General features: G+C 44.2%; 1 protein-coding gene across 1 annotated transcript; it reads right to left on the bottom strand.

Annotated features, from left to right (window-relative positions):
* Nucleotides 1-604: 604 nt before the first annotated feature.
* On the bottom strand, nucleotides 605-8046 carry LOC147125329 (heat shock transcription factor, Y-linked-like). Its single transcript, XM_086010512.1, has 2 exons — nucleotides 7330-8046; nucleotides 605-1872 (listed from the first exon to the last, which is right to left on the bottom strand). Exons 1-2 carry the CDS (start codon nucleotides 7903-7905, stop codon nucleotides 1084-1086), a joined length of 1365 nt encoding a protein of 454 aa, XP_085866638.1. The 5' UTR covers nucleotides 7906-8046; the 3' UTR covers nucleotides 605-1083.
* Between the last annotated feature and the right edge of the window lie 6925 nt (nucleotides 8047-14971).

The raw sequence follows: 14971 nt of genomic DNA, 5'->3' as shown, positions 1-14971 counted from the left end.
GTGGTAGAGAATTCCACAGGTTCACCACTCTTTGGGTGAAGAAATTCCTCCTCATCTCAGTCCTAAATGGCTTACCCCTTATCCTTAGACTGTGACCCCTGGTTTTGGACTCCCCGACCATAGGGAACATCCTTCCTGCATCAAGTCTGTCTAGTCCTGTTAGAATTTTATAAGTTTCAATGAGATCCCCTCTCATTCTTCTAAACTCCAGCAAGTTATTATTATTATAGGTATATATAGGTGCTCTGTTACCAGAGGGCTATCACATCTAATAAGGACCACTAAATATACGTAGGGGCAGAACATTGTCTCTGGGACCACTTCTTGTGGAAATATTTCTCCACCTTGACTCAGGTCAATCCAACATCGGGCTCCTGAAAATTGGACACGAGAATCTGAATCTGACAGAGTAATGTCAGCAACTTTAGCTATATCACTCCTTGTAACATTTAGGATTATGTGGCAATTGGGGAGAATTAAATTCTTTGAAGTTTGATGGGTTAGGTAAAGTTCTGAAAGGTTTTTTTTTTAAACAGCAACTGGAGTGGTGAGTGAGTTTACTTTATCAATTTAAACGTAGACGCAACTGTCAAATCACTACAGCTTTTTCTTTCTTAGTATTTTATTTTTTTTCTTATTCTTACAGCTTGCAGACCCTTCCAGAGGGGCAACAGGTTGCAACAGATATACAAATCAGGAATACAGTTTTTAACAACATTTTAAAGTTCATAAAAATAAACCAAAGTTGTAGGTTATATTTCAGTCTAAGCTCAGCCTAGTACTGTGTCAATTTTAATAATTAAACAGTAATGCTTCTTTACAGTTACCATATTTCCATTTCACGATGCACCCATTTTGGTAGGAAAATAATTAATGATTTTTATGGCAAGCAGCAACAATTAAAGGAACTTCTCAAAAGTCAGGTAAGACTAAAAAACAGAGCGACGACAAAGGAAGAGAACAGGGAAAAAAAATCACAGGCAAATACACCAATGTTAATAAGAACATTTGTTCAGGAGTTTATTGTAACATGTTCTTTAGATATCATTTCTGGGTAAGGTGTCTTCATCACTTTAATTACTCTTATCTGTGTGGCCCTGTCATATAATCACTGTTTCTGGGACCGCTTCTTGTGGACGATCCACTACCTCCTTGACAGTTGCAGTTGGGGCAGTGGTGATGATGTGGAGGAGGCCGGTGATGGTGAGCCGAAGACCCCGATGACATGGAAATAGCAGAAGCAGCCGCCATCATGGGCATGGAGAACCACGGATTGCAAAATGGCAACAGGCTAGCCAGGTGTGCTTGGGCAGCGGCCGCAGCAAGGTCGGGGTACATGCCTTGGAAACCCGGCATCCCCATCATAGGCCCAAAACCAGCAGCCATAGGGGGCATGAGATGGTACACTGAAGTAGCTGAAGTGGTGCTGCTGGTCTCCACAGCATGATTACCAGCCCGGAACAGGCCGCCATGTTGTGACAGATGAAACTGAGACATTTGGTTTACTTTAGCGCTTTGCTCGGTAGCTATATGGTCGGCTGGTCTCACTGCGAGGGCAGGGGGAGCCGTATTGCCAGAACCATTTGCGTTCCCAGTATTGGTGACTCGTTGATTGCTGAGGTTATTTTCAAATGCAAACTTTTGCTCATTTTCCCTCGTAGGTGACACTAAGTTGTCCTGCTGTACAGCTAATGTCTGTATTAGTTGTCTCGGGCCGCCTGGTGTCCCCCCACTGACAGGGAAGTCACTATTGGAATCCCCTTCTGTGCAGTTAAGATTAGGAATCGCACTTTTAATCCCAACTCTTCGCTTCATTCTGGGCAGCAGGTGAGGGTAATCTCTTCTGAAATTCAGGTTATGGTAAAACTGAAACTGAAATAAAAATACCATCATTTTATTAATCACTGAATGGCTGTAACTGACTTAACCTTTTCAACCCTGAATTCTTTTGGATTTGCACTGTAAACTGGGGCATTTCTGCACCGCAAAAACTGTGCCTTTACGGAGTTAAAGGACTGTGACCATCGATAATTTGATCATTTTTTAAGTGTCTGTAATATACAGGGTTGCCAACTCTGGGTGGATGTATTCCTGGAGGTGCTATCACATGACCTCCTGCCTCCAAACGCCCCGCCCCCACGCTCCTGCCATTGGTCACCCGACACGTCCATTCTAATACGATAGCAAAATACTGCAGATGCTGGAAATTCGAAATAACAACAGAAAATGCTGGAAAAACTCAGCAGGCCAGGCAACATCCGTGGAGAGAGAAATAGAGTCAACGTTTCAGGTCGAAACCCTTCGTCAGGACTGAAAAAACACAGGAAATGAAACAGATTAAAAGGCCAGTTGGGGGGCTGGGAAATGGGGACGAGAGAACAAAAGAGAAATGAAGAGACATTAAGAGGTATTCAAAACGAGACGAGATGGTGATAGGACTAGTGAAGACAAAAGACGGCTCTAGATTAGGTGTGAAATGCGCTGGCAGAATGGGAGACAGTTGCCATGTGGGAGAGAGAAAAAAAGGGGGGGAGGGGCCAAAACAAAGGTGTGGATAAAAAATCGTCCACTCGCATGGTGCACTGCCTTCCCGCACCAATTACGGTCGGGTCTCAATTATGTCATCAGACATGCATTATGTACAGAAGGACCCCGTTGGCTCCGGGCGCGTGTCCTTGCTGCCTGCTCAGGAGAGCAGGTTAAAACAGATGTTGGGATCATGGTGGCTTTCGGACAGGTAAGAGCCAGGGCAATTTTAACCGCCCTCCCGCCAGGTTTCTGCTGAGCGGGTAGGGTTAAAATTGTCCCGTAAAGCCTCTGGTAACGGCCTCTGTATGCTTTTCAATCAGCTTTTGCAATGGACTACTGTGCTTTCCACAAGCAGCCCACCAAAGTATTTCAGTGAATTTTCAATAAATGAGATCAAATACTGTATGATCAAATTCAAACTTGGGCCTTTCATAGTTTAAAATTCATCTTCTTCGCCCTCTCATTGTTATGCAGCCAGTGTAACCTCAATGGAGCAGCTTTGTGTTTATTTGTTTTGGGATGTGATTGGCTTGGCAAGGCAGTGCTTATTGTCCATCTCTAGATACCCTGAGGGCATTAACAACAACAACAACTTGTATGTATATAGCGCCTTTAACATAGTAAAACGTCCCAAGGTGCTTCACAGGAGTATTAAAAAACAAAAAATTTGACACCGAGCCACATAAGGAGAAATTAGGGCAGGTGACCAAAAGCTTGGTCAAAGAGGTAGGTTTTAAGGAACATCTTAAAGGAGGAAAGAGAGGTAGCGAGGTGGAGAGGTTTAGGCAGGGAATTCCAGAGCTTAGGGCCCAGGCAACAGAAGGCACGGTCACCAATGGTTGAGCGATTATAATCAGGGATGCTCAAGAGGGCAGAATTAGAGGAGCACAGATATCTTGGAGGGTTGTGGGGCTGAAGGAGATTACAAAGATAGGGAGGGGTGAGGCCATGGAGGGATTTGAAAACAAGGATGAGGATTTTGAAATTGAGGCGCTGCTTAACTGGGAGCCAATGTAGGTCAGCGAGCTCAGGAGTGATGGGTGAACGGGATTTGGTGCAAGTTAGAACACGGGCAGCCAAGTTTTGGGTGACCTCAAGTTTACGTAGGGTAGAATGTGGGAGGCCAGCCAGGAGTGGGTTGGAATAGTCAAGTCTAGAGGTAACAAAGGCATGGATGAGGGTTTCAGCAGCGGATGAGCTGAGGCAAAGGCAGAGACGGGCGATGTTGCAGAGGTGGAAACAGGCGGTCTTAGTTATGCTGTGGATATGTGGTCGGAAGCTCATTTCGGGGTCAAGTATGACACCAAGGTTGCGAACAGTGTGGTTCAGCCTCAGACAGATGGTAGGGAGAGGGATGGAGTCACTGGCTAGGGAACGGAGTTTGTGGCAGGGACCAAAAGCAATGGCTTTGGTCTTCCCAATATTTAATTGGAGAACATTTCTGCTCATCCAGAACTGGATGTCGGACAAGCAATCTGACAATTTAGAGACCGTGGAGGGGTCGAGAGAAGTGGTGGTGAGGTAGAGCTGGGTGTCGTCAGCGTACATGTGGAAACTGACGCTGTGTTTTTGGATAATGTCGCCAACATGTAGATGAGAAATAGGAGGGGGCCAAGGATAGATCCTTGGGGGACACCAGAGGTAATGATGTGGGAGCAGGAAGAGAAGCCATTGCAGGTGATTCTCTGGCTATGATTAGATAGATAAGAATGGAACCAGGCGAGTGCAGTCCCACCTAGCTGGACGACGGTGGAGAGGCGTTGGAAAAGGATGGAGTGATCAACCGTGTCAAAGGCTGCAGACAAGTCAAGAAGGACAAGGAAGGATAGTTTACCTTTGTCACAGTCACAAAGGATGTCATTTGTGACTTTGATGAGAGCTGTTTCAGTACTGTGGCAAGGGCAGAAACCTGATTGGAGGGATTCAAATATGGAATTGCAGGAAAGATGGGCACGGATTTGGGAGGCGACAACACATTCAAGGACTTTGGTGAGGAAAGGGAGGTTGGAGATGGGGCAGTAGTTTGCAAGGACGGAGTGATCAAGGGTTGGTTTTTTGAGGAGAGGGGTGAATATGGCAGATTTGAGGGAGAGGGGGACATTAACAATATCAGCTAACATGGGAGCCAAAAAGGAAGTTGAGTGGTCAGCAGTTTGGTGGGAATAGGGTCGAGGGAGCAGGAAGTGGGTCTCATGGACAAGATGAGCACGGAGAGGTCATGAGGGGAGATCGGAGAGAAACTGGAGAAAGATGTGAGTTCAGGGCTCGGGCAGGGGGGAACCTTAGAGGAAGTTCGGCCCGGTGGGCTAGGGGAAGGAAGGGAAGTGGCAGAGGCAGCTGAACGGATGGTCTCAATCTTAGAGACAAAGAAGTCCATGAGCTCCTCACACTTGTTGTCAACCACATAGTGTGTAGGACTGGAGTCACATGTAGGCCAGACTAAGGTAAGGGTATATAGCAAGTCCCCTTTCCCTGAAGTACATTTGTGTACTAGTTGGGTTTTTAAAACAATCCAGCAGCTTTCACAGCCACTATCTGTACATAATGAGGAGAATAAACTCGAGTGAGAGAATGAAACAAATAGCAATATAAATGCTAAATGTAATCTTTGATAAGCTGTTGGCATTTGCATGAGGACGAGTACAAGAAAAACTCAGAAAAAGTTTCAGCAATTCACATTTTTTTTCCTAGTTTGTTCATGCCCACAGTAAACCTGGAATCAAAACACAAGGAAAATGCAAGGAAAGACACTGAAGCTTTTTGGGCAAATCTGGGATTTGTGATTGGGGAGCACTGACTATTTGTTGATCAATTCTGATGCAATGTCAGATCAAAAGAAACCTGTGTGGCATTGTCCGAACCCATGTGATAACATCAACTGGATACGGCTGAGAGAATTATTTAAACATCTCGTGGATCTCCCTTGGCATTGCCCACTGAAAGTCAGAACAAAGCAAATTCCTCTCGGGGTGCTTTAAGTGTTGCTACAGGTATAAGTGATAGGGATCTGGAGCCTGTTATGCTCCATCCGATGCTAGAATTATAGAGCTGCAGGCATGGATGTATTTCACAGAATGGTGATGCTCAGATAAGGAGCGTCCAACATACATAACAACGTTAATATATATTAAAGGTATGTTTGCCTCATTTGGACACACATCAGATGCAGTTCTCAGCCCTTAGGCTACTACTTAAATGTATGGTATGCCATTCCACAATGCACTGTCTCCAACATTTCTAACCACTCTAACGGTAGTTCCTTCATATTTTTGCCTCTTCTGTTTTTTTCTTCTGACTGTTTGCCCCTCTGCTTCCTGAATGTGGTGATTTACACAAGGGTACAATTCAATAGGTGCCAAATGACCTCCACGACCACACCCAAGGGGGCCATTCATTCTTCATGTGTGAGCCTAGACAGTGAGCGTTAGTGGGTTACGTGGTCATGGGGAGCATCGCCCAACATCAACACACACACATACCTTCCAGCACTTAATAGTGACCAGGAAATGGGACCCAGGCTGAACCCCAAAGATGTTTTAGTCATTAGTATCATAACCTTGGCTGAAAGCAACCAATTCAGCACTGATAAGGGATTGAACCTTAGCCCTTCCTGGCAGTATGGCTCAACACCTCACTACATTATGTATTTACACACTGAGCCAACAGGGAACATATGTTTAAGTTATTGTGAGTACATTTGATATACAATTTATAGCGTATGGAGATCTTTCTTGTACGCTGTTTAAGAACAGGGCAGGTCCATCTTTACAAATCCATGAACAAATAAAATGCACTGGATATATTTATTCAACAAAGTATCTGTTGTGCGTTATTTGGTCAGATCCACATGTTGGATTAATTGCACAGACACAAAATCCCTAACACGTATTCTCTATGTAACAAGTTTGTTAATCACAGAGGTCCAGCCTCCAATACATTCTGACATCATAGATAATATAATTAGCATAGCAACAGGGAATGACCTATTATGGCATCATCACCTTAGCAACCATATCAGTCACTCTTGCAGGTCAGCCTGGTAAAAATGGACAGAGGAGGCAGGTCAGGAGGCTGTGCTGCATTGCATTTATTCCATAGGTGACTTCAGCCTGGTCATAATCTATGAGCATTGTGATGGTCAAGGTTATAATTTAAAACAAAAGTAGCAGAGACAATCAGCTCATGGCATTTATTCCAATGATACACTATGAAAGACTATAATTACCTTTATTGATTTTAAGCACTTTTATAAAGGGAATTTGGTCGGTCAGATGGTAGACTGGTTGGTCCTGCAAGGAGAACATGCAAGTTTCTCCGGCTGGGAACCAATTCTTTCAGTATGCTTCTGTAACCTGGTTCCTCAGATCCCACTTACGGATCATTTATAATAATCATGGCAAAATGCAGAATTTCACTGTCTCCTATTGCACATTACTATTTCCTTTGCTATAGGCGTAAATAACTTAATTTGTGATGCAAAACTTTCACAAGTGTATTTCATAATTTTGGGGGGTATTTGCTCACATCAATTGACAGGGAGGTATTGTTAAATGCATTTTTTTGTTGGATTTATTATAAATATTACCTACCAGGCAATAAACCACTTTCCAAATAAGCAGTTTCATAAATGTTGAGGAACTGATGGCATAGGCTGAGGTACTTACTAATTGAGACATTCCTTCTGTATCCCTAATAAACTGTGATGTTTGAGAACAGAAGGCATAGGTGTGGGTTTTGGAGGGTGTTTCCATGAAATATTAGCGACAACAATCGTTTGTTACTCTATACTTGCTTTTCTACCTTGGTCATTGAAACGGCTCCTTTTTCTTCAGCAATGAATTCAGAAAGAGAGGCAGATCGTTGAAAATCTTGGCGAATTTTGCTAAAACCATACAGATTCAGCTGCCGAATGAAACTTTTCATGCAGTCAGTTTCAAAAATCCTAGAGGGACCACGCCGCTCCAGCACCTCTTTCTTAAAGGACTCCTCATCTATAACTACACAGTTTCCACCATCGTCCCACCGGATGGATGCAAACTGATCGCTCTCAACGATTTTCCAGAGTTTTTTCGGGAAGGTAAGTGACATAAGGTCAGTGTCACCTACCTCCTCGTAGTAGACCAACCTGGGTCTTTTTAAAACCGATTCCTCAGTCAGAGCTTGCAGAGCATTTTCTTCTAACATTGTCCTCAATTCCGAGTCCCCTGCTGCTGTCTGGTCACACGCTGGCCCCACTGAAGACCTTTCATGTGTCTTCTCAGCAGGCGGGATGACTTCTTTTTGAGCAGATGAACTCGAGTCCGCGGCTGTGGAATTTAAGTCACCTTCAGCATCGCTGTCCTTTTCCATTTTTATAGTTTTCTGGAGTGCAGACATTGTCTTGGGGTGAGGGTTTTTTGTTGTTGTTGGTTGTAGGTGTCCCTGTTGTGCCGAGCGAAGTCAAAAGGTAACGAGACGGATTGATTTTTTTTGATCTAACACAGAAGCTGGCGCTGAACAGAATAAGTTGAGTGATGTGTTGGTTAAAATATCGTGAGGAGTTCCAGATCGTCATAAAACAAAACCGCCAACGTGCTCAGGGCCGTCACAATAGAGTCTGCCACAATCCATGGGCCGTCACAATCAGGATAACCTTCACCCTGGTCCCCTGGAGAAATGAGACATCAGCTAAAATCCTGCTTTTTTTTTAACATCAAGTTTCTTTTAGGGAGTGTAGGTGCGGGTGGAGGAGGTGGAGAACTTGCACAAATCCAGCCCATGGTCACTCGTGCAGCATGTTAAAGATTTTGGAATGTGCAAGTTCTGATTCCCCGCCACCACCACCATCTGGTCCATTTTTCTGGAGTCCAGTTACTGGACCAAGGAAAACAAAAACAAGAGTTGGTGCAGCTACAAGGGTGGTGGTTTCGCCTTGGGTGGCTTTTCATTGCCTTGTGCGAATTTATATTTACCTAAAAAAAAGTGCTGGTAACAGCTAGCAACAAGAACACCCACACTGCACCAGTCCTTCTACTGCCCTGACCAGTTTTTGGACACTTTTTTATTACAAACCATCCACTGGAGATTTGCACACATGGTTAGATCTCAACTGCATCAATGCAACTATTTCATAAAATGTAAATCCCTCTTCAGATCATTTTAACAAATACAGTGCCCTTGCACCGTCACTTAGTACCGCCCATTAAGAACGTGTTGGTTATTTTGCAAGATAGACTGGTCATTGCTTCTCTTTAGAACTGTGAAATAATTGCATCAAACCCTCCTGGGCCACATGACCATATTCTGCAGTGACATCACAATAGCATCTTGGTCTTCAATGAGTACAACTTGAGACCTATCACTAGCTCTGCTTTAATGCCACTCAATTATACATTAAAATATGATAGATTTTACAGTATGTAAGATTGTAATTTAACCTTGGGCACAGGGGACAGCTACAAACAGAGCTTTGCACTTATGGCTTATAGTCATCTTCGTTCTTTGAATAAGCCTGAGGCCCCGCTGCCTCTCCAGCAGGTGAACATTAAGGATCTCATGGCACTGTTGGAAGAAGAGTTTGCCTGGAATTCTGGCATCCATTCCATCCTCAACCATAATCACCAGAACAGATTAACTGGTTGTACAACTCATTGTCTGGTACAGAACCTCTTCTGCATTTCTAATAAGTCATTGTGTCAAATATTTTGAGATGTTTTAACGTGATTAAATGCGAGTATTATCTGAACCACTAAAATAAAGTGTTATTTCTCACTGCCTGCTCAGTCTTCTTCTTCTTAGGCAGTCCCTCGGAACCGAGGATGACTTGCTTCCACATTAAAAATGAGCTCGCAGGTGGCTGATTAGTCCAATGCGGGACCTACAGTCTCTGTCACAAGTGGGGCAGACGGTGGTTGAAGGGCCGGGTGGGTGGGGTGCTTGGGTTGACGTGCGCTCCTTGCGCTGCCTGCGCTTGGCTTCTGCTTGCTCCCGGCGAAGAGACTCAAAGTGTTCGGCGCCTTCCCGGATGCTTCTCCACTTTGTGCGGTCTTGGGCCAGGGATTCCCAGGTGTCGGTGGGGATGTTGCACTTTTTCAAGGAGGCTTTGAGGGTGTCCTTGAAGCGTTTCCTCTGCCCACCTGGGGCTCTCTTGCTGTGCCGGAGCTCCAAGTAGAGTGCTTGTTTTGGGAGTCTCATATCGGGCATGCGGACAATGTGACCCGTCCATCGGCGCTGATTGAGCGGGAGAGTCTTCACTGAATTCTACTCTTACTTATACCATCATATTCATAGCATCTCTATCAGTGACTTTTCTTTCCAGCCCAGAACTGTCACCTTGGAAGTCCCCACAAGTAAGCTGATGACACCAGCTTTACCTCCCTCATTTCTTCTACTGTCTCGGTCCAAACTGGTTATCTGACATGCAGTTCTGCATGAGCTGAAATTTCCCGCGTAATTTCCTGCAGCGTAACATAGAGGAGGACTGAAGCCATCGTCTTAGGCCTGAGTCAGAAACTCCATCCTCTTGCCATGGAATTGATTCTCTTTTCCCAGCCACTGTCTAAAGTTGAACCAGACTGTTCACAGCCTCAGCATCCTATTCAACTCTAAGCCAACCTTCTATCCCGTTCACCACAAAGACCACCTTCTTCCATCTCCATACCATCACCTGCCTCCTCAGCCCGTCTGTCACTGAAATCCTCATCCACTCCTTTGTCATCTCCATATTCCACTATTCCAATGTTCTCCTGACTGGCCTGCCATCGTCTGTCCTCTGTAAATTTCAGCTCATCTAAAGCTCTGCGGCCCATTTCCTACCCCGCACTGGGTCCCACTTACCATCACCCCTGTCCTTGCTCTCCTACATTGGACCCCTTTTGTCCTAACATCTACAATTTAAAATTCTCATCCTTTGCTTAAATCCCTCCATGGCTCCACCCCTCCCTAAGTCTGTGACCTTCTCCACTGTTACAACCTCCCTGGATACTCAGTTTATCTGATTCCAGCCTCCTCTGCATACCCGCTCTGTTTGTCCACCATTGACAGCCTAGGCCCTATGTTCTGGACCTCCCTCCCTAAATCCCTCTGCCTCTCCACCTCCCTCCCCTCCTTCTAGACCATCCTCATTGACCAAGCTTTTGCTGATCCCCTCTTACTATCCCCTTCTTTGGCTCAATATCCAATGTCTTTCCCTTACATCTCAGTAATGCACCATTGGCCTTTTTCTACATTAACGGCACTATACAGGTGCAAGTTGCCAATAATTTACAGTTATATATGATTGTTCTGGTGAGCATGAGGGTTCAAGAATCTTTGTATAGCGAGCAAATCTAGTGTGCTTCTTAAATACACACACACACACACACACACACACGAGGGACATGTAGAAAATTTGTTCTGCATGAAGTTTTGCCAGCATGAGATCGGCGATGGAAGCAGAGCTTCATCTCACTTCAAAATATAAAAGTCCTGGATTTATATTTTTAATACGAGTATTTTTGGCTAGGTTAATGAATTGCAAATTTGAAATGGATTTCAGCCAGTTGCATTTCCAGGAAAAGTTATAGATGTAGTGGCTTGGCTAATGCATAGTCAGCCTTCGAACTCTAGTAAACCAAATTATGTATCCTTTGAAGGAGAATTGATAATCTTATTTGTAGATTCCAATAAGACAAAGATGCCAAGTAATATAAACCTACAGATGTCATTATCTCAAATGGCCAAACCATCAGAAATAAGTTTTGTTCTGCAGGACACAGATCAGGTACAGGAAACTCTTTTTTATCCGGCACCGACGGGACCGGCGTGGTGCCGGTTGATCAAAAAGTCCAGATTACAGAGAGGTATAGTTACCAAGGTACGGGAGCCCCATACACGGCCACAGATCCAGGCATCCCTGTTGCATGGCAACAGGTGCAGGAACCCCGGTTACACGGCCACAGATCCAGGAACCCTGGTTACACGGCCACTAATATGAAGTAAAACTTACCTGAATCTACTCCTGAATTTTGCTGGTTAAGAGAGATTTCCGGTTATTTAGGTGCCGGTAAAAAGAGAGTTTCCTGTATTTTGATTTACAACTCAGTCAGGATGCAGAATCTGTACCAGAGCTAATTCAATGGAGTAGAAAAATCAGGCGCGGTGTAAATGGAAAAGAAATTTGGGCGCGATGTAAAATGGGTGCTGGATAGGAAATGGGCCGCTGAGTTTTAGATGAGCTGAAATTTACAGAGGACGGATGATGGCAGGCTAGTCAGGAGAGCATTGGAATAGTGGAATATGGAGATGGCAAAGGCGTGGATGAGCCCGTTCCACGTTACTGGCAAAGACCAGTTTCACCCCCTTAGTTCAATAATTTTGGTTTTATGTAGGTTTAGCCTTCGCTCTGTGCTGAACTACCCGAGTGCTCCATTTCAGGTGGAAAATCACAGCTGACTGTTCTTTCCCCACCAGTGACCTCTGCTGGAAAGTACTTGTTTGGCAAGGACAGGATGGGTTTAAATACCCCGAGCTTCCGGTCCCCTGTCATTTTAATTCTCCACCCCATTCCCACTCTGACCTCGACCTCCTACATTGTTCCAATGAAGCTCAACCTAAGCTTGATGAACAGCACCTCATCTTTCTATTAGGCACTTTACAGCCTTCGGACTCAACATTGAGTTCAACAATTTCAGATCATAACCTCTGCCCCCATTTTTTCGGATGGCAGCTGATGATTCTGCTATTCCCATTTACACCTCCTCTAGACCCATCTTTTGTTTCTTTACTTGTCCCATTACCATCTCCTTTTGCCTAGCAGCATCATCCCTTTTGTTATTTAATCTCTCCTGCCTTTCACCCTATCACAGACCTTCCCTTTTTTTCTTTCCTCCCCTCCCTCCTTTCCCTGCCCCTACACCTGCTTAAAACCTGTTGTATCTCTAACATTTTCCAGTTCTGACGAAAGGTCATCGACCTGAAACGCTAACTCTTGTTTCTCTCTCCGCAGATGCTGCCTGACCTGCTGAGTATTTCCAGCATTTTCTGTTGTTATTTCAGATTTCCAGCATCCGCAGCAGTATTTTTGCTTTTTAAATGGGTTTAAATATTGGTTGAGTGACCTGCCAAAAATCACTGTCTAGGAGCAGAAATTAAGACTAGTTACTGTGGCAAATTACTACAGGGGTGAAGGTCCCCAAGGAACGGTACCCCAGAAAGAATCAGCACCTTGAGGGCAGAAAGATAGCAACAATGAAAAAGCCCAGTATTCTGACCAGATTGCTCTCATTCTCAGCAGACTGCTGCAGAAGAGTTTCTGCTGCTCCTAACATGAAAATAACAAATCCTGGACATTAGAGCAGTGGAATTATTGACCATGATCTCATAGACAGAAGTGGTGAAAGAACTTATTAACCGAACTCTCACTGAATTCCAGAAAGAGTGATGGCGAGTTCCAACTCAACTGTACAGGAGCTTCTAATAAATGCTGAACTGCTGGAGATCCCAAGGGGAGTTCTCACTTTGGAGCTCCAAGTAGAGAATTAGAAATCTCGTCTGAAGTCATTCATGGAGAAGTCATATTTCTTGACATTGCACAGTAAATTGTTCCGATAGGCTCCTGGATTAGCTGCACCACTATCACATAATGTGAAATAAGGCAGATGATTGAAGGATGTGTGTGGGCCGGGGGGGGGGGGGGGGGGGGCAGTGTGGAACAGCAGAAAAAATCTTGACTTTTTAGTTCTGTAAACTGCACCATTTCTGAACAAGTATCCCGGTACAGAAGGAGGCTATTCAGCCCGTTGTATCCTTAAGAGAAATTCAAAGCTGATCCACTTCCACTAATCCACTAAGCCAGTGGTCATCGACCTGAAACGTTAACTCCTGTTTCTCTTTCCACAGATGCTGCCTGACCTGCTGAGTGTTTCCAGCATTTTCTGTTTTTATTTCAGATTTCCAGCATCCGCAGTATTTTGCTTTTGCCAGAACTAATCCCACTGCCCTTGCTCTCTTCCCACAGCCCTGTATCTACGTACCTCTGCTTCAAACATTTATCCACTTTTCCCTTAAAAGATGCAATTGCCTCTTATCTCAGTTGCGTGTGACAAAGCATTCTATGCTCCAGCAATCCTTGGAGTAAAGAATTTGTTCTTAAAACACTCTCCTCAGTGAGGAATTTAAATCGGTGGCTCCTTCTCATTGTCTTCTAACCTGTGCAAGCAGTAACTATCAAAATCTTTCATAATTTTAAATACCTCTATTAAATCTCCTCTTAGCTTTCTCTGTAACAGTATTTGCATATAATTTAATTAACTCACTCAAAGTATTTGAAAAATAATCATCTGGCAACATGACGGGGCTTCTGAAAGCAGAACCCATGCCAGCAGTTACGGCCCCTTCAATGCCATTATTAGATGTCTCTAGCAGGCTTTACAAATAGGTTTGCACAATGCATCAGCAGAAAGCAATTAGCTCATTGTAAAATCTGCAGAAAATCTGAAAAGTCCCTTTCCTCTCGACAATTACAATTCTCAGACACCATGTATAATTAGCTGGAACACTTCAGGCAAAAGCATTATCCAAAGACCTGGAAAAATATAATTATTTTCCCAAAACCTGGCAGTGCCATATTGTCAGGGTTTGTCATTTTCAAAAATTAAAGTTTAAAAAAAAATTGAAAGGGTGAAAGGGGAAGGGTTTAAAACAGAAAGCAGTAAAGCGTCCCAAGGTGCTTCACAGGAGCATTATCAGTCCAAAAAAAAATTGCCATCGAGCCAAAGGAGACATTAAGGCAGGTGGCCAAAAGAGGTAGGTTTTAAGGAGCGTCTTAAAGGAGGAGAGAGAGGCGGAGAGGTTTAGGGAGGGAATTCCAGAGCTTAGGGCCTAGGCGGCAGAAGCAAAGTTTTTTCCCAGGTTTATTCGGTGTAATTGTTGGCGGTGTAATTTTAGCACCTTCGAATTTTATTTTGTTTTGAAACAACAAAATTAGAAGCAAGTCAAACAGTAGAACATTAATTTCAGTTACAGGCAGTTTGTTTTAAAATGAAGGTGCTCTAATTGAAACAATATGTGGAACACTGGTGTTGAATTTGTACAACTTCCCTTTTGTTGATGTAAAATCTTAAAAAGGTTTTGGGAATGTCAGCAAGTAAGCTCCACTGGCTTCTTGTCCCCCCCCCCCCAGTTAACTAACTTCAGGAACCTCAGCCTCACTTTCCTATAACTCCACCTTACTCTGAGCAACCTCCTCCAGTTTTACCTGCTGCTCAGTCACTAGATACTGCTCATTCTCCACTCCACCAACCCACTCTTGTTCACTGGAACTTTCACCCCAGAATCACTTCCCCTTAACATACCTTTAAATTCTTCCTTAAACCCCCCCCCCCCCACTTCTCCATCATGCCTTTGCTTCGACCCAAATTCTTACTTTTCCATCTTGTTTTCTTTACGTGATAAACACTATATAAATGCGAGTCCCCCCCCCCCC

The sequence above is a fragment of the Somniosus microcephalus genome, chromosome 1 (genome assembly GCF_052327205.1).
Source record: "Somniosus microcephalus isolate GS21.2 chromosome 1, FLI_Smic_1.0, whole genome shotgun sequence".
Taxonomy (NCBI): Eukaryota; Metazoa; Chordata; class Chondrichthyes; order Squaliformes; family Somniosidae; genus Somniosus; species Somniosus microcephalus.
Note: the sequence above shows the minus strand (reverse complement) of the source record. Positions and strands in the feature narration are given on the sequence as shown.